This window comes from Planococcus citri, chromosome 2 (genome assembly GCF_950023065.1).
Source record: "Planococcus citri chromosome 2, ihPlaCitr1.1, whole genome shotgun sequence".
NCBI lineage: Eukaryota > Metazoa > Arthropoda > Insecta > Hemiptera > Pseudococcidae > Planococcus > Planococcus citri.
The window spans coordinates 2,489,720-2,508,798 of NC_088678.1; the positions used below are offsets into that span (position 1 = coordinate 2,489,720).

Sequence of the window (19,079 nt, forward strand, 5' to 3'; positions counted from 1 at the left end):
CTAGACGAAAAACTGTTGGGGGGGGGGTTAGCTCGTGGGGTAGGGGCGGGTACTTCTAGTATGCTGTTCAGCATACCACTCTAGACAATATTCATCAAAAAAACCTTTGATTGCAATAATGTTCGGGTTCACCAATTTTTTTCTGCTATTTGACTGGGCTAGTATAAGATGCCTTCTTTTCAAATTTTGCCTTTTTGAACTCACTTTAATGAGATTAAAAAATTCCCTGAATTTTGATTTTCTCCGGGCGTAAAAAAATTTGTCCTGAGAGCATCTCCCCTGTCTATCAAGTTGAAAAAATTTTAAAAACAAAAAACAACAAATTATGGACTAATTATATTCATCCGGAATTTTTAGATTTTGGCGACACAATTCTTTTAAAGTACTTACCTATTCCCTTTTTCAATGAACAACCTTCTCCAGTTTTTCAAGCTGAGGGAAAACTCAAAATTGGTAAAAAAAAATTGAAAATTTTCCATTTCTGGTCCACAATCCTTCGAAAGTACTTCTTTTCCAAGAAAAAAATTCCTCAATTCTCCAAACAATGTTGGTCTCAATGGACACTTTTCTCTCCTAAAAAAACGAGGGGAAAAAATAAATATTATATAAAATTGAGTTTTGTAAAAATTCTTTAAAATTTTTTCATTTTTCCTCGGCCTCCAAACAATATTTTCAATTTATTTTAATTTTTCCAACTTTCGAGAGACTCCACACGAGGGGACCAATATTGAAGGAAGCGGGCAAAGGAGGTTTCATTTTGAAAAGGGGGTTATTCAGAATGATTCTGATCAGAAATTAAAAATTTTCAATCTACTCGTAGATATGTAGGTGTTTTTAAAGTCTTCTTTTTCAAAAATGTTTCTGGAAATTCGAAGTTTATTCATTGCAAGGCCAAAATATCTTGCGGGACCGAAAAAAAGTTCGTTCAAGACCATTGACCCCCCCCCCCCCCCGGATGGAAAATATCAAAAATTGAAGGACTTGCACGACATTTCTTAAAGCTTACAGAGGTAGATCAAAAAAGCAGGCAAAAATTTATCATCTGACAAAATTTCAAGTGCTTAAGTGCCTTTTTCGATTTCTTGGGAATTTTTGAAAATCAAATTATTTAGGCCAAAAATGAGGGAAAAAATCAAAATCTTACCAAATTGACCTAGAAAGCTGAAATTTGGAATACACCCTATTTGCGACATGACAAATCGATTGGAAACTAATTCAATCCGTTTAGAGTAGTTATGGAGCCTCCAGCAGATTTTTGAAACTTGAAATTCCCACAAAATTTCATCAAATGGATGAAATTCATTCTGCAAACTAGTTTCAATATGCTACGAAGTTGACTGCAGGTGGATTTCGAGTCGTTTTGGAGTCTCCAGCGACTTTTTGAAAATTACTGGAGCCTCCAGTGGATTTCTGAAACTTGAAATTTTTACAAAATTTCATCAAATGGAGTTGGAAAACCGAATGTCAGAGGCTCCAAATCTACTGAAAATATACGTTTTGGTTGCATCCACTTATTCTTCGAAAATTGATAAAGATGAAAATTTCCAACTGCTTATCTTTGAGAGATTTTTTAAAATTTGGGCTTGTGATGGAAAAATATCAAATTTTCACGTCAATACGGTATGTAGGTACTTCGTTGAATCTTTTTTTTTGTTTTTTTAAAAAGGTGATGTTTTTGAAAAATTCACCAAAAATCAAAAAGTTGATGAGTAAGGTTGAAATTTTGTTTTTTGGAAGTTTTGAAATAGACGTAGTTTTTCTAAACTTCCAGCTCTTATCCTGATCAGAGCTTCGTTAGAAAGTCAAAATTGTATGCAAAGAAGTCAACTCGCTTTTCTGTTTCGTTAGTTCGCAGTTTGCACAACAATCGACATTAATCCAATAAAAATATTGATTTCCATTTCTTTTTAAATTCCAGCCAATGAAAGAAAACGATACCGACGACCTCAACCGGCTCAAAACAGATCTCAAGTCGAAGACAACATTATCCTACCAGAAACACCAGCACCAGAGACCAAAACGACCTACAACAGATCGAAACTTTTCCACAGAGAGAAACCCGCCATAAAAAACAAATACGTTGGCCTACCGAAAAACACTTCCTCAGATCTTGAGTCAGCGGCTACCGCCCATAGACCAACCGTATTACGCAGATACTCGACTAAAATCGAATCGACGAGTAAATCGAGCGATATCGACGCGCAAGAAAGCACGCATAAGGTAACCAGGCTGAATTTCCTCAACAGACGTTCCAAGCCATCGGAACCGACTCAAGACTCGGATCAAGAAACATCCGCTAGCATCACCAGGAACAACATCCAGCGACGTATATCGAAACCTAGTCACGGTAATTCGTTGAACGATGCCGAAACCGCAGAACAGGAAACTACATCGGCTGCCAGTCGTATGAAAATAAGAAGGCGTATTTCCAAGCCCGCAGATCATGGTAATTCTGCCACTGAGGATACTAAGTTAGACGATTACGAATTCGCTACTAGTAATCGCTTCAAAATTAGGACCAAGTATACCAATACCACTAGCAGCCTGAAGAAAACTGCCATAGATACCAAAGAAAAAGATACCAATGATGGACACAAGGTAAAGTACCCAGTTTTTCCACTCATTTTATGTAATTCAGAGGGTTGTTATCATCTCTAGCATAGCAAGAAAAATTCTTAATACGAATACGGTATGTAAGCCCAAGCCCAGGTTAAAGTTATCTCGCCTCAGCGACGAATATATCTATAAATGTTCTACAAACTGATTAAATACAGTCGCAGCCCTGAAAAAAAAAATGTTATCTCTGTTTCATTATTTAATTAAGAACACTGACCGCGATTTAATTAAACGATTATTTTACCGCAAAGACGATTCCAAATAATGGGCGTAAAATTTTCTCATACTTAATTACATGGGAATTAAAAGTGTGTAGATATAGCTTTCATTAATTAAGAATTATAAAGCCATCGTATATGTTATACGCTAACCTAGAATGCGTGTTTTTTTCCTCTCTTTTTATAGATTGTCTGCTATTACACGAATTGGTCTCAGTATCGTCAAAAAATAGGAAAGTTCATGCCAGAAGATATTGATCCGGATCTGTGTACGCATATCATATTCGCTTTTGGATGGATGAAAAAGGGACGTTTGTCTTCGTTCGAATCAAATGACGAAACTAAAGATGGCAAAATTGGACTCTACGACAAAATACAAAACTTAAAAAAAGCCAATCCGAAATTGAAAACGTTGCTCGCTATTGGTACGTAATAACTTGATTTTTTAATTTTAAATCCAACTTGATTCATTCCGTGCATTCGTATCCTTATTGCTTGTGATTGAAAGTTCAAAAGCCAATAAATAGGTACCTATCATCGATTTTGCGAGAAAAAAAGGTGTATTCAGCTTTCCTTCAACAGTACCTACGTAATCTTCAGAAAGGCATCCCAAGTGACAGAAAAAGCTTTGAACGGGACAAAATTGAATTGAAAGTAAAAATTTCAGACAGTGAAGTGTATTTTTTGATTTTTAGAGAATTTTTGAAAATCGAATTCAGGCTAAAAGTGGGAAAAAATAAATTTTACCGAAGTAACCTAAAAAGCTAAAATTTAGTGAGTATGTTCCCTATTTTCGACCCCTCCAATCACGATTAGAAATGGTTTTTAACCGTTTTGAACCTACCATGGAGCCTCCAGCAGATTTTCGAAAATTGAAATTTCCTTTGAATCATTGTACTTTTTCGAGTTGGCAAGCTCAAATTTATTTTATAACCCAATTTTAACATATCAAGTTGATTTGAGGCGGTTTCAAGCTGTTCTGAAGCCTTCAGCTGAATTATGAAAATTTTTAGTTTTCAAAAAGGGTCATATGAACCGTCTAAATTAACCTTACTGGTGCTTTTTTAACTCACCTGATTAATTACACACGATTTTTCCAAAATCGGTGTATTCCTCCAGCGATTTCATACTTGATTGGAAATTTGAAAAATAAATTTTTGGTTCTGAACTGACTGGAACCGATTCTTCTAAAAAAAATGGCAAGTACCTATCTAATCGGGTGGAATTTCCAAAACATCTTTGAGATTTGCTTTGTATGTAAATTTATAAAAATATTTCCAAACATATTCTCCATTTTCATTGGAATTTTCGGGGCTCGTTTATTATAGAAGGGCATAATATCTTCATCCATTATCAAAAAAAAGTATTTTTAGCTGCATTTTCCACCTTACAAGGGAACCTCTTGAGGTGTCCGCCTCCGATTTGAACGGGACCACGATTTTTGGAAAAAGCATGTTCTAAAACCCCCAAATCCAAATTTTCAGCTTTTATGCTTTTTTAAAAAAAGTACGTACTTGATCAGTAAAAATGTTCAAAATAAGTTCTAAAACTGATATTAACCCCCCCAAATCCAAATTTCGCCATTTCCAGCCATTCTGGAGCCTCCAGCGCTATTTTTCAATTTCTCCAGAATTTCGAATTTGCTCCAGAAGGCGTGAATATGAAGTTGGGCAGCTAAAAATCGAGTTGTGTGTTATGCTCGATCTGTTTAACGAGTTATCCACATTTAAGTCTATTTTGGGAGGGACACCTCAAGAGTGATTTTTTGACCAGCTTTTTTCATAATAAGAAATCCAAAAAATCAAAATTTTACCGTTTGCGAGGAAATTTTCGAAATTTGCGCGAATCGCTGTATTTCGAACACAACAAGCCCCCTGAGGCCGAGTTCCGCAATTTCCAGTCATTCTGGAGCCTCCTGTGCGATTTTTAAATTTCTCCAGAATTTTCAATTTGCTCTAGAGGGCGTGAATATAAAGTTGGGCAGCTAAAAATCGAGTTGTGTGTTATACTCGACCTGTTTAACGAATTTATCCACATTTGAGCCGATTCTGGAGAGGAAACCTCACGAGTGGGTTTTTGACAATCTTTTTTCATAAAAAAAATATCCAAAAATTAAAGGGAAGCCCAAGAAAGGCTGGAAATAATGGCCAAATTCGCTCTCGTGTGGTTAATTAATGAAAAAATACAGCGATTCGCGCAAATTTCAAAAATTTTCTCACAAACGAGAAATTTTTGAATATTTTTATTTTGAAAAAAAAACTGGTTTTGAGGTGTCCGCTCCAGAATCGGCTCAAATGTGGATAAATTCGTTAAACAGGTCGAGTATAACACACAACTCGATTTTTAGCTGCTCAACTTCATATTCACGCCTTCTGGAGCAAATTCAAAATTCTGGAGAAATTGAAAAATACCGCTGGAGGCTCCAGAATGGCTGGAATTGGCGAACTTCGGATTTGGGGGGTTAATATCAGTTTTAGGACTTATTTTGAACATTTTTACTGATCAAGTACGTACTTTTTTTAAAAAAAGCATAAATCACCAAAATAGTCAATTTTGGATTTTCAAAAATTCGCCAAAAATCGAAAAATGAACTTGGGCAGCTGAAAATTTGGATTTGGGGGTTTTAGAACATGCTCTTTCCAAAAATCGCGGTCCCGTTTAAATCGGAGGCGGACACCTCAAGAGGTTCCCTTGTAAACAACATCAATAAAATGAAAAAATCAAATTGATCCAAAAAATTTCAATTTCTGCGTCAGAATTCTTCTATATAATCCCCTTTTCAAGAAAAAACCATCCTCTTGGTGCCTTCAGCTGTACCGGTCTCCTTACATGAAGTTCTCCAAAGTTGTAAAAAAACAAGAAAAATGAAAAAAAAAAAAACAGATTTGATGAAATTTTTTTCGAAATTTCCTCCTTTCTTAGTCAGAATTTGTCTTATAACCCCACATTCAAGGAAAACAATCTTTCTATGATTCCCTAAACTACGTCAATCCCTTCATTAGAAAGGCTATCAAAATTAGAAAAAGTTTTTTTTTTCTTTTTTTTTTTTAATGAAAAGTTGAAGTTTCTATTTTTTTTAACTTCTGCATGGGTATCCCACGAAGCCGTCGGGAGCTAATGTGGACCCAGGGCAAATATAATTTGGTCTCATTTCTAGGGATGAAGCTGTAGATATTTTTTGAGTCGTGAAGGGGGAGGGGGAGGGGGTTTGACTGAAAATTAAAATTCTGATGAAAATGATCAAATTCAAGGATTAGAACAAAAAACACGAAACGTTTAACTCATCTGGTTTTTAATTTTTTTTCTTTCTTTTCAATTACAGAATCATAGAATAATTTTTTTAATGCCCTTCACGGAGACTCCCAATTCCACTGAGTACAAAAAACAAAAATATTAATTTCTTGCCAAAAGCCCAAGCCTCCTTTATCTCTCATTCACGTCCACGCGATGGTATTTTGCGATTTCTGTTTTCACTATTGGTATGATGGTATAAATGAATCGAAATACCCGAGAAAATTTTCACGATCGAATGCCTACTTTTCTTATTGCATATTTGACACATTTTGAATACCTAATTTTATTATATTAATTTAAATTTTACACATCAAAATGTCAGTATCGATCTCGAGGAAAGATTTTTGCCATACCAACATAGCCTATGCATATAAAAGTAGGCATCAGGTACCTGTGCTTTGAATGAGATGGTATGGAATCGATGCTGAAATCGATTTTCGTCACTGTCAATCGATGGTTGACTGATTTATGGCGATACGTTGCAGACTGGGATGCCGGCAATACAACCGGTTTATTTACAAATCGTCACATTCGAAGCACGCTGATAATTAACTAGTTCTTACGATACGATAAAATTTTTACGATTTTCATAAATAAAAAAATATATAAAACAATCACGCACCGTACGAATTTTTGGCACTTGATTGTGTATGAGTACCGACAGGTATGCGAATAAAAAACGAAATTTAGAAAATGAAATTTTTCATCGGTCACATTTTATCTTGATTTATACGGTCGATCTCGTAGTCTCGCATCACCTTTAGGTATGACTCGCGTGTGGTATTTGACATTAGGTACCTTATACTTACCTGTACCTATCTTGTATACGCGATCGTGACATTTGTTTGATTAAATCGTACAACTTTTCCATTTCCAGGCGGTTGGTCTTTCGGTACTCAAAAATTCAAGGACATGTCGGCGACTCGATACACCAGACAGACGTTCATATACAGCGCAGTACCATATTTAAGGAGTCGTAACTTCGATGGACTTGACATTGACTGGGAATACCCTAAAGGAACTGACGATAAAAAAAATTTCGTCATGTTATTAAAAGGTGATCAATGATTAGGTAGTATACCAGCGTACGAGTAATTTCTATTTTAATCCAGCCACATTATAATATGCCTTGAGAACTTTAGTCTTTACGTAAAACCAAACGAATTTTTCGTATATTTGCGTAGAACTTCGTGAAGCGTTCGAAGCCGAGGCTCAAGAAGTTAAGAAACCCAGATTACTTTTAACCGCTGCAGTTCCTGTTGGCCCTGATAATATTAAAGGAGGATACGACGTGCCAGCAGTAGCGAGGTAATTTTTCGTTCGCCTCTTTGCTGGCTTGCTGTAGCACCTTATTATACCTACCTATACTTGGCATTATTTCATTACTTAATCGATTATTTACATATTATATTTTGGGTCCAGTTATTTAGATTTTATTAACGTTATGGCGTACGATTTTCATGGAAAATGGGAACGTGAAACTGGACACAATGCTCCCTTATATGCTCCTTCTTCCGATTCCGAGTGGAGGAAACAACTGAGCGTAGATAACGCTGCGTCTCTTTGGGCTAGACTGGGAGCTCCCAAGGATAAATTGGTCATCGGTATGCCAACTTATGGAAGAACGTTTACCTTAGCCAATCCGAGTAATTTTAAAGTGAATAGCCCCGCGAGTGGAGGAGGAAAAGCTGGCGAATACACCAAAGAAGGAGGATTCTTAGCGTATTACGAAGTACGTTTACCTATTATTTTGTTTATTACCTGATTTTCGCCTTTATTTTGTCCTGGCATGAATTATGGGTCAATTTTTTGCGAATTTTGCGGATGTATTTTGAAGCTTTTTTCTAAGTTTTCAATTTTTTTCCATTTTTTTTTTCTATTTCTACTCAGTACAAATTCTACCAGCATTTTGAGTCGTCTTCTTCACTGTGCCAAATATTGAATTGATTCCAAATAATAAGTATGTCGTATGATGGAAAAAATATCTTTGTAAATCCCTTCAAACAGACCAATTTTTTTTTAAATCAAACAAAAAAATCAAGAAATTGGATTTTTGGCGATTTTTTGAATTTGAAAATTCCATTTGACTGAAAAAAAATCAAAATTTGATCAAATTTAGATGAAAAACTGAAATTTGGTCTTGACCCGATTTGCGACCCTCTGAATCGAGATGACTCCGAGACACTCTGGAGCAGATTCAAACTTTCTGCAGCAATTATTTCAAGAATAAATTAATAAAAAATAAAATTAGGCTAGATACTTAAATTAAAAAAATAAAAATCTCTTGTTTATGAATATCTAAACGTAAAAAATTAAAATTTATGTTTATGATGGATACCCTACCCTATTTTTCGACTTCTTAATCAATTGTTAAATATTTTTAAAACTCTCGCAAATTTTTAGATTTCTCAATTTTGGAAAATTGCCATGACAAGTTTCGAAATGAAATTCAGCCTCTAAGTATGAGCTCAGAATTATCGTCTTTAGATTTTTTTATCGATTCGAGTAAACATTATCAAAAATCATGTCAGCTGGTTCAAATTCATTTTCAATACTTTTTTTCAAGAACTGATGAATTCAAAAAATTTTCGGGGGCTTTTAAAAAAGCTCAATGGACCACGAATCAATTTTGAAGGTTAAAAATCAGATGTTTACCTAATTTCCTCTTTCATTTGTGTATTCTTATGTGCTTAAACGAAAAATTATTCATTTTATTAAAATGAAAATTTTAAATTTGAATTGGCATGACAGACTGATCAGGTGAATATAGCTAGGATTTATTTCATTATTTCAGCCAGTCGAGCAAAATTAAATGGTAGTCAAAGCAAACCTTGAGAAAATTAAAGCAAAAAAAACACAATTTTTTCAATAAAAAAAAAAAACAATCGCCAGCAGGAGAGGTATCCCAACTTCCGAACAGCCAGAAAATTTTTGAATCGGTCAAAATCAAACTAAAAGAGCGTACAAAAATGCACTTTTAACCAAAATTTTGGGTGTTCAAGTATTTTTCAAATTTTAGGTAAGTAGTGAATTTAAAAAAAAATTAACTTGGACCAAAAATGCCAAAAAATCCAAATTTTACCAAATTGATCTAGAAAGCTGAAATATGATAGGTTCCATTATTTTTGATCCATCGAATCGATTGAAAATGCTTTTGAATCGTTTTGAGCAGCTCAGAGTTAATATCCAAAATATTTTTAAAAATTGAAATTTCCACAAAATTTCACCTAATGAAATATGGAAAGCTAAAATTTACTCTATACCTCAATTTCAATGCTGACGAGTCGATTGGAGGGTGTTTTGAGACGGTCTGGAGCCTGCAGCCATACTTAAAAAATTCCAAATTTTCAAAAAGTGTCATTCAAAACTATCCAAATCAATTTCAGCACATTCAGCGTGCTGAAATTACGAAATAAAGTAAATTTTGGCTTTCCAACTTTATTGGGTTAAATTTTGTCAAAATTCCAACTTTCAAAAAGCTGCTGGAGGCTCCAGGACTGCTCAAAACGATTTGAAACGCCATTTCTGACCCGAATTTATCGAAATATGCGTTAAAGCATCTGACATTTTGCCTGGGGCGTATTTTTGCATTTGCTTTCAATTTACCTTTATCCGATTCAAAATTTTTCCAGTCAAATGGGACAACTGGATCCTTTGTACATAAATAGTCAGTTTATGCACTTTTTCCATTTTTATTCAAATTTTTCCTCTTTAGTTATTTTCCATGCGATTTTTGGCCAAATCGATCAAAAGGGCCACCAAAACAATATATCTGAATTTATATTGCTCGCTGCATTCTATTTTTAATCGTTTTTATGGTAATTTTTCAAGACAGGAAGATCTAAAAATTCGTTGGAGGCTCCAGAACTGCTCAAGATCACCAGAAAATCGATAAATTTTAACTTTTTTAAAATTAATGAAAAAAGATCTAGATACATATCATCACAGCTGGTGTCTATTTTTTTAATTTTATGAGTTTTTTAGGAACAAAAAAGGTTGGATGGAAGGAGGGTGAAAGGGAGGGAGGGAGGGAGGGAGGGAGAGGAGTAAATTATCTCACACTTGTAGAGCAAAACTTGGAAACAAATTTGGAAATTGGAAGAGTAATATAGAAAAAAATAAATCTTTAGACCCAAAGAAGTTTCATTTTTTGGTCATTTTTTAATGATATTTCAACACTTTGTGCGATATATTGATCATTTCAGTAGGTTGAGGTATCTACCTAATTAATCTTGTGATTTTTTTTTTAGGTATGCGATATGTTGAAAAATGGCGCCACTTACATTTGGGACGATGAAATGAAAGTACCTTACGCAGTAGCTGGCGATCAATGGGTTGGTTTCGACGACGAACGATCCATTCGTAATAAAATGCAATGGATCAAAACAAACGGTTACGCCGGAGCCATGGTATGGACCGTAGATATGGATGATTTCACGGGCACGGCTTGCGGCGGAGACGTCAAATATCCTTTAATCGGAGCTATGAGGTTTGTCTTACTTGTTATCATTCATAAAGTACACAATATAAATGTACCCAACTACCTAAGTAGGATAGCTAAGCTAATGATGAACAAACATTATACCTGATTGTGACTTTGTATTTTTTTCTTCCCTTTCAGAGAAGAATTAAGAGGTATTAAAAGAGCAAACAATGCCAAAGACGTGGACTGGAATAAAGTAGCCAAATCAGTGATCGTAGAAACTATCACTAAGCCATCTCCTATTAAAATTGATGTAAATGAAGTTTTGCTCAAAGCTAAATCTACTCCTCCTTCAGTGGCCATTCAAACTTCTGTGATTCAAAATGGTTAAAAAAATTGAATATTTTTTGTTTTAAACAATTTTTTAGGTAGTCTTTGAAAATGTTTAATTTTTATCTATTTTTAATTTTCAGTGCGACCTCCTCAAGTTTTATGTTACATGACGAGTTGGTCTCAGAAGAGACCTGGTTTGGGAAAATTCCTACCTGAAAATATCGATTCTTCGTTATGTACTCACGTCATATATGCTTTCGGAACACTCAAAGATAACCGATTGACTATTGGCGAAGAAGATGAAGGTGAAAATTACGCTAAAGTGATCGCCTTAAAAGAGAAGAATCCAAATTTGAAGGTATGAAAATTGAAGATTGAGGTTAACGGACCAAGATAAGATAACTTGAATAATAATTTGAGAAATACCTACCTCGAGTATATTTTTCATGTTTAGATTCTTTTAGCCATCGGAGGATGGGCCTTTGGTTCAACTCCATTCAAAGAATTAACCAGTAACGTGTTCAGAATGAATCAATTCGTTTACGAAGCCATAGAATTTTTAAGAGAATATAAATTTGATGGTTTAGACGTAGATTGGGAGTATCCAAGGTGGGTTGATTTAATTTCAAATCCCAAAATCGTTCTATGTACTTCTATGCTTATTAATTGTTTGGAATTAATTTCACAGAGGATCTGACGACAAACAATCTTACGTAAGTTTATTAAAAGAATTACGAACAGCTTTCGAAGGAGAAGCCAAAACATCCGGCCAACCTAGGTTGCTTCTCGCTGCCGCTGTTCCTGCAAGTTTCGAGGCCGTTGCTGCAGGGTAAAGTGATCTTTTTTTAAATAAACCTATCGAATGATTTCAAATCAACACTGTTTCTCAAATTGAAATTTTTCTTTCACACAGATACGACGTACCAGAAATATCGAAATATTTAGATTTCATAAACGTAATGACTTACGACTTTCACGGTCAATGGGAAAGACAAGTGGGTCACAATAGTCCACTGCATCCTTTAGAAAGTGCTACTAGTTACCAAAAAAAACTCACCGTTGTAAGTACCTACTCGTATTACTCGTATCAAACGATAGATATATGTGAAGAAAAAAAACGTATTGTGACCACTGCATGCCTCTCTTTTGTACCTATAGGATTACAGTGCGAGAGAATGGGTGAAACAAGGAGCGCCTAAAGAAAAGTTAATGATTGGAATGCCAACTTATGGACGCTCTTTTACGTTGGTAGATTCGACCAAATTCGATATCGGTTCGCCAGCATCTGGTGGCGGAACGCCAGGAAAATATACCGGTGAAGCTGGATTCATGTCTTATTACGAAGTACGTACACCTATACCTAATACATTCACTCATCTATAATTCGCTTTCGTTTCGTTTTTAGTGGAGTTTTTTCCAGCGAAAAATGGAGAGATGAATGTACATACATAAATTCGGTTTCAGACCTTAAAAAATGTGGTATTTAAATTTTGAAAAACAAAATTTCTAATCTCACAAAAAAAGTTTTTTTTTTTACAAACTATGGCTCACATCCGACGTTGAAGGTGCTCCTGCATGCAAATAAATTTTCAAAAGTTCCATAAAATTAAAAAAAATTATTGCACTTGGTTCGTTCAAGTTCAAAGATAGACTACAGTTCAAACTATGACTTTTTTGCATCTTTTAAAACTTCGAATCTTCGAATAGGTACTCTACAAAAAATGGCTATGAACTTATTTTGCCTATGTCTAAAACTGAAAGTACTGCTGGAGCATTTTTTTAAAAACGCCAATCAACGGTTCCTTCAATTTTGAAGGTAGGTAGACTTTTAGCAAAACCTCATCATTCTCCTTTAGGAGTCGGCGCCGCCGTAAGATTTAATTTACCTGTAGCATTAATTAACGCATTTTCATCGAACCTTGAAGAATCAACATATGAAATACCAATCACATAATATTGCCACTTCAGTTTTTGAAGTCGGCAACCCAACTTACATTTACGCATGAGATGCTGCATTATTAGGCAAAGTATTCGATGCTTGAGCATCTCTAAAAAAACAACAACAAAACGCAAGTAGGTCATTCGATTCTGTAAATTTTTTGATATAATTTGCAGGGAGTTATAGTACAATGGTCTAGTAGGCTCTTGTCAAAAAATCAATTGAAATTTGAAAATATTAGTTCATATTATTTAAAATTGTGAGGCCCAGGAGGTATTCGGACTAATTTGAAAATCAACCAAAAAAATCAACGATTACACCTTATTTCGATTTATTTGAAATTTTAAACCTTATTAGGGAGCTTACGAGGCTCTTATCAGTGAATTTGATTGGAATTCGAAATCAGAAACTCCAAAAGTCAACAAATTACGTTTACACGAATTATTATTTTTTTCTTAATTTTAAGATTCAACAACTATAATTAGGCTCGGATTCGGGTCTTGGGAGGTCGTGAATAGGATATAGGTCTCAACCAAATTCCAACCTTTTACGTTAATTTGATCAACTTCAATTGTTTTCGTGAGAAATACGCCAAATTTAAAATTTTAAAAATCTGTCAAAAATCAGTGAAATTCAACTTCATCTGCTGAAATTTTCACTGGTAAAGTAGTTTTGTCCGATCCAAAAAATTTGTTAATTTGGGATACTTCGGTTCATTAATACGGAAAAAAGAGTAAAAAAATTCCAATTTTTTTTTGCTTACTGACCTGACTTCAGCATGTTGAACATCTGTCATGATCTACATTATCATAACTGAACTACATCAAAACTACGTTCGCTAAAAAAAAACACAATTTGAATGTGACAGCTCGTGAAATATATTAAAATAATAAAATAGGTACCTAACAATTAAATACTTAGTTAATCATAATACTTATACGTGTACTTCTACGTCAAAAGGGCCCATTCGGTCGGTGCCGAGAAGGGTATAGATTTAATTTTTCAAAAATCAAAATAAGCTTCCAATGTTCTCCGGTGGATTCCAACAGTGTTTGAGTGTGAAGCTGTCCATGAAAGCTTCACGTTCGCGCGCCATTTAAATCAATTGGAAAACTTTGGAAGATTGTACAGATTTTTGAAAAATAAAATCTACACCCTTCTCGGCACCGACCGAATGGGCCCTTTTGATGTAGAAGTACACATACATAAATAGACATAGACCTACGTAGATTCAGGTATACCTACATTTAGATAATTCAAACAAATAAAATTAGTTAATAATACCTACTTATATTCTACATACTACAAACGTGATAGGTATTGGTGAACAATGGAGAAAATATACGTACCTATTTTACTTAAATAAATAGTTTAATTGAATAAAATAACAATAAAATATACGAGTAGGTATACCTAACTTAGAATTATTGTTCAATACAGATGAATAATATTCAAGTTTCGTTTTAAATTTAAACTTTGATATTATTTGTGCTATTGAAAAATCGCCTCAAATTAGGCAATAGAAATTATTATTTTTTTTTTTTTTTGGTTTTACTATACTTCAAGCACACTCGCCACTCACTATGCTAGTTGACTTAATGCTTCCGTCATAGGTATAGAGGCATCCCTGCGTAACACCATTGTCATCTGCGCAAGTTAAAATTTTCTCTATGTACATCCTATCACTGAAACTTATCCAGAAAGTTTGACATGTGCCTTTGGTTGTGGCTGTAATGTGGTTTGCACACGTTGTATCAAGGTTACTTTGATTGCAAATATCTGGTCTGTGAAATAACGCATTTATTATGTGTACACAAATGCACTAATTGTCCAGTGGGTGATGTTAATTAATAGCGAAAAAAAGTTTTGACTTTTGAGTAGTGAGCTATCAGTGGCGTAGCCAGGATTTTCTCAAGGAGGGGGCAAAACCAGATTTTTAGGCATGAAAAATCGAAATGAGGGGTAATTTTCTGGAAATCTATTGTAATGTGTGGTGATTTCATGAAAATGAAGGCAAAATTACTGCTCGAGCGAAGCGAGAGCGAAAATTTTTGGGAAAAAATGGGCCCAAACAACGAAAAAACGTCCATTTTTGCATGTTTTCTTTCAAATTTTCGCTCTCAAGGGGGGGGGCATGGCCCCCTTCGCCCCATCTTGGCTACGCCACTGGTAGCTATTAACCAGTAAACGTGAAAAAAACATGGCTACTTTTTGAACATAGGTACCCATTTCCATTGCCAGTAGGCACTATACCTCGTCACGTCAAATTTTAAAATGCAGACCGAAAAAAAGGCGAATCAAGTCGATAGAAATTATTCATAAAATTTTGTGGCCTGAAAACGTTTCCAATTCCCTTCTCATTTTTTTCTTTTCATAACCCACAAATAAAATTTTTCAAAAGTTACGTAAAATTCCATTTTTTAGGACTTAAGATTTTTCGGTTGCGGGTTCTATAAAAAAAATTGTGGGCAAAACAATCAAAAAAACGTTTCAGTGATGGAATTTAATAGCTCGTTGTAGTCGTTTTGAAGTACCTATCCTCAATGTTTAATAGAAGTGAGCGATGACTCAAATGCAAATTTTTTTGGTAGTAGGATTCTCAGTCTAATTTTTTCCTGGTAAAATAAAAAGTAGGTACGTGTTTTTGTTGTTTGTTGAAGACAACTTACCCTCCGTGGTCAATGTATTGCTTGCGAGTTATTGATAACTTTGCAAACGTCGTGTGTGCGATCATCGAAAAAAACATAATACTTATGAAAACGCGAGCGAACATGATTGCAATTATGGGTGGTGTACTTGGTTGTATATTAATTACACGAGTTGCAGTGAAACCAATTGTAAGTTTAGTGTGTGATGAGACGAGAAAAGAACTGTGTAAAAAACCTATCATGTCTAGTTATTTTATAATCGAGAAATGTCATAATTCATGTCGTAAATTTTGATACTTAATATTTAAATAATCTGTGCAAACACAATGAGCGCAGGCATAGTAGGTACATATATACGTGAGCATTTTTCTGCAATTAATTCGTAGTTCATCAAATTTATAGACAATTTTTGTACCTCGAGGTGCTTGAGAATCAGTGTTGGAAAAAAAACGTTTTTTTTTTAAAAAAAGACAAAACAAACGGTTTTTTTTGTTTAAAACAGGGTTTTAAACTGCTGGATTCTCATGTGTTTTAAACGTGTTTTAAACATGTTTAAAATGTGTTTTAAACACGTTTTTAACAGAAATTCATTTGTTTTGGATTCAGTTTTTCAAATTTACGTTATCCAGTCATCAACTTTTAAAATGTGGCGTCATAAAATAGCTGTAAGGCTCAAGAAATATTAAAAAATTGAAATCAAAAAACAAAATTTGCCTTTAAAAAAAGTTTAGGAAGAAGAATGAAAATCTAAAAATTCAGTTTCTTCAATTTCACTACTTTTTCAACGAGAAATTGAAAAAAAAAACGTGTTTTTTTTAGGAAATTGGAGTTGAAAAAAAAACTTGTTTAAAACAAAAAAAAACATTTTAAACAGAATTTTGTTTTAAACACTGTCTGTTTTTTTCTTGACGTTTAAAACAGTGTTTTAAACGTTTTAAACATACGGTACTGTTTTAAACTGACAACACTGTTGAGAATGATTTATTACCTATTCGATATATTTTGTACATCAATGTCGTGTAGGTATTGTTTTCGGCGTACGTTCCTATCATGCTTAGATATCTACAAGACATAAATATATCACATTACCTATTTGTAAAATAAAATCAAGAGTAAAACAGCTGTTGTTTGGCTGCTTTGAAAACTTGAAATTTGAAATAACTACCGTACGAGTACATCGCAATTTTAAATGATTGTGAAGGGTTTTATATCTTACGTTCGTGGGAGCTTTTTTAAGGCTTAGGACAGTCTAGGGGCAGTGTGCCCCCGGGTTCTGCAAAAGTTGCGAATAGTTGAGAAGTTGTAAGAAATTCAAGGAAAATACAAAAATTTTAACAATAGGTATTTTAGTTTCAGAGGTTTCAAAAATTAAAATTTTTTACAATCATCAAAGTTTATTTATTTGGGCAATTACTACCTATATTAACAACTTTCACAACGTTTAAAGCTAAATCTATGTCTGCTGTGATTTTCCCCAACTTTTGATACTGAAATACAGTAACTACTTAGTACCTAGAAAATCTGAAAGAACTGTCTGAAATTAAATCACCGTCCAATTTGGTTCTCTTTTTCACCCTGATGTCAAGAAACTATCGATAAAATTTTAGACAAATTGATATCAGAAAAACCGAATTTTCACATAAAATTTGATGTTTTACTTTTCCAATCACAAATTTTCCGAAGCTTTTACCCTCGCTTCGCTCGGGCCAATTTGATTCTCTTCTATTGGGTTTAAATATAAACAAATTTTAAATTTAAGGCCTTCAAATATCCAAAAAAGCATACAAAAATTTTCATAAGTGGTATAGTAGTATAGTATACCTATCAATTGGCAAAATGGATACCTACCTACTTTCCTCCCACATCAGTCGACAAATTTTCACTCAACATCACCCCCCTCCCTTCTTGAGAAATTGACTAAAACATTGAGAAAAGTTGATAAAATGTTGTTGAATCGTATATAAACGATACCTACTTATTAAATAATGTTTCAATTTTTTTTCTGCTTCCAGATATGCGAATTTTTGAGAATCGAAAACACAACTTTAGTTTGGGATAACGAACAACAAGTACCATTCGCTTATCGCGGAGATCAGTGGGTTGGTTTCGATGACGAAAGGAGCTTGAAAACCAAAGTAAATAAAATATCTACCAACCTTATCTCAATAAAAATTATAGATTCCAGTGGCTATGCTAAAAATATATCATTTTTTAGATGACTTGGCTCAAAGAAGAAGGTTTCGGTGGCATCATGGTCTGGTCAATCGACATGGATGATTTCCGAGGATCTTGCGGACCCGAAAAGTACCCTTTGATGCAAGCCATGAAACAAGAACTCGATGGATATAGCGTTAAATTAGAATACGATGGTCCCTACGAATCTTCTAGTCGAAATTCCTTGTATACCACTAAAGACCGTAAGTTTTTGCTCAAATCCTACTATCATACTTACGATTTACCTGTATACGTAAGTATTATGAATAATCTTCATAATCGTGTATATTTTTCAGCCCATACTGTTTCTTGCGAAGAAGAGGATGGTCATATTTCGTACCACCCTGATAAAGCAGACTGTACCCATTACTACATGTGCGAAGGAGAACGTAAACACCATATGCCATGTCCCTTGAATTTAGTTTTTAATCCGAAAGAAAACGTTTGCGATTGGCCTGAAAATGTCGAAGGCTGTATGCATCACACTCCAGCTCCTCCGACCTCGTAAATTTATTTAATCTACAATTATTTTCTTGTCTCAAAAATAATGTCAAAGAAAAAGGTAAAATATATCCACCCCACTGATTAAAAATAAAATCAACGAGTTGGATTAAGTATTACCTACGTATAATAGGAGTATTATGTTGTTTTTGTATACCTAATTTATTTAAGGATTTTTTTTTCATTTTTGTTTACCAATTACCTATTTTGTACATTCAACTGTCTACCTGCAAAAACACGTATAGATTCACAGTTTGTCGAAAGTCAAGTGTTGGTAGTCTACCCGACGATGCGAAGGAAAATAGATCTAAATCTAGAATTGTTTGTTTTTGTATTATAATAATGTGAGTACCTGCCTAAGAAATGAATCGTATGTATTTTTTTGAGAGATTTAGTCTTTTTCAGCAAAGCATAATTGTTCGTTTGTTGTCTTTTTTTATTTAAATATGTACCTATTTTTTACTTAAAATATAATTTAATACAAAAATTATGAAATTACTTTAATCGTTTCGGTTTCAACATCTCGATTGTTTCAAGATATATGTAGTAGCTCTTATAGATAAAAATTGGTAATTATAGGCTACTGATTACTTACTTCAAATTGAAGTAAAAGATGAAAAAAAAATACGAGATCAACTTTTTCAAATTCTTCTATCTTCCAGATTCATCTCCTGGTAACTTTAAAACAAGCACGGAAAATGTAAAAATATAGTAATTACAGATACCTACTACGAGAGAACCTGAAATGAAACCTGATTGAAAACATGAACAGTTAAATGCCCGATTTTAGCCTATAACGTTGAATTTAATAATCTCGCAGTGCAGCCTAAGTAATTATAACTTCGAATTCCGACGAATAATGTAGTATTTGTTTACTTTATAATAAAACATAA

At 34.0% G+C, this 19,079-nt stretch overlaps 1 protein-coding gene across 1 annotated transcript in view; it reads left to right on the top strand.

Annotated features, from left to right (window-relative positions):
- Positions 1–18,673, top strand: part of Cht7 (chitinase 7) — a 40,873-nt gene extending 22,200 nt beyond the window's left edge. The window contains exons 3-17 of the mRNA XM_065347839.1: positions 1,919–2,598; positions 3,022–3,259; positions 7,006–7,185; positions 7,313–7,436; positions 7,551–7,860; positions 10,379–10,617; positions 10,750–10,937; positions 11,025–11,242; positions 11,339–11,493; positions 11,573–11,713; positions 11,798–11,945; positions 12,043–12,228; positions 17,484–17,606; positions 17,687–17,888; positions 17,982–18,673. Coding sequence (XP_065203911.1) covers positions 1,919–2,598; positions 3,022–3,259; positions 7,006–7,185; positions 7,313–7,436; positions 7,551–7,860; positions 10,379–10,617; positions 10,750–10,937; positions 11,025–11,242; positions 11,339–11,493; positions 11,573–11,713; positions 11,798–11,945; positions 12,043–12,228; positions 17,484–17,606; positions 17,687–17,888; positions 17,982–18,193 — 3,344 coding nt within the window. The 3' untranslated portion in view covers positions 18,194–18,673. The remainder of the gene's footprint in view (positions 1–1,918; positions 2,599–3,021; positions 3,260–7,005; positions 7,186–7,312; positions 7,437–7,550; positions 7,861–10,378; positions 10,618–10,749; positions 10,938–11,024; positions 11,243–11,338; positions 11,494–11,572; positions 11,714–11,797; positions 11,946–12,042; positions 12,229–17,483; positions 17,607–17,686; positions 17,889–17,981) is intronic.
- Positions 18,674–19,079: the final 406 nt, after the last annotated feature.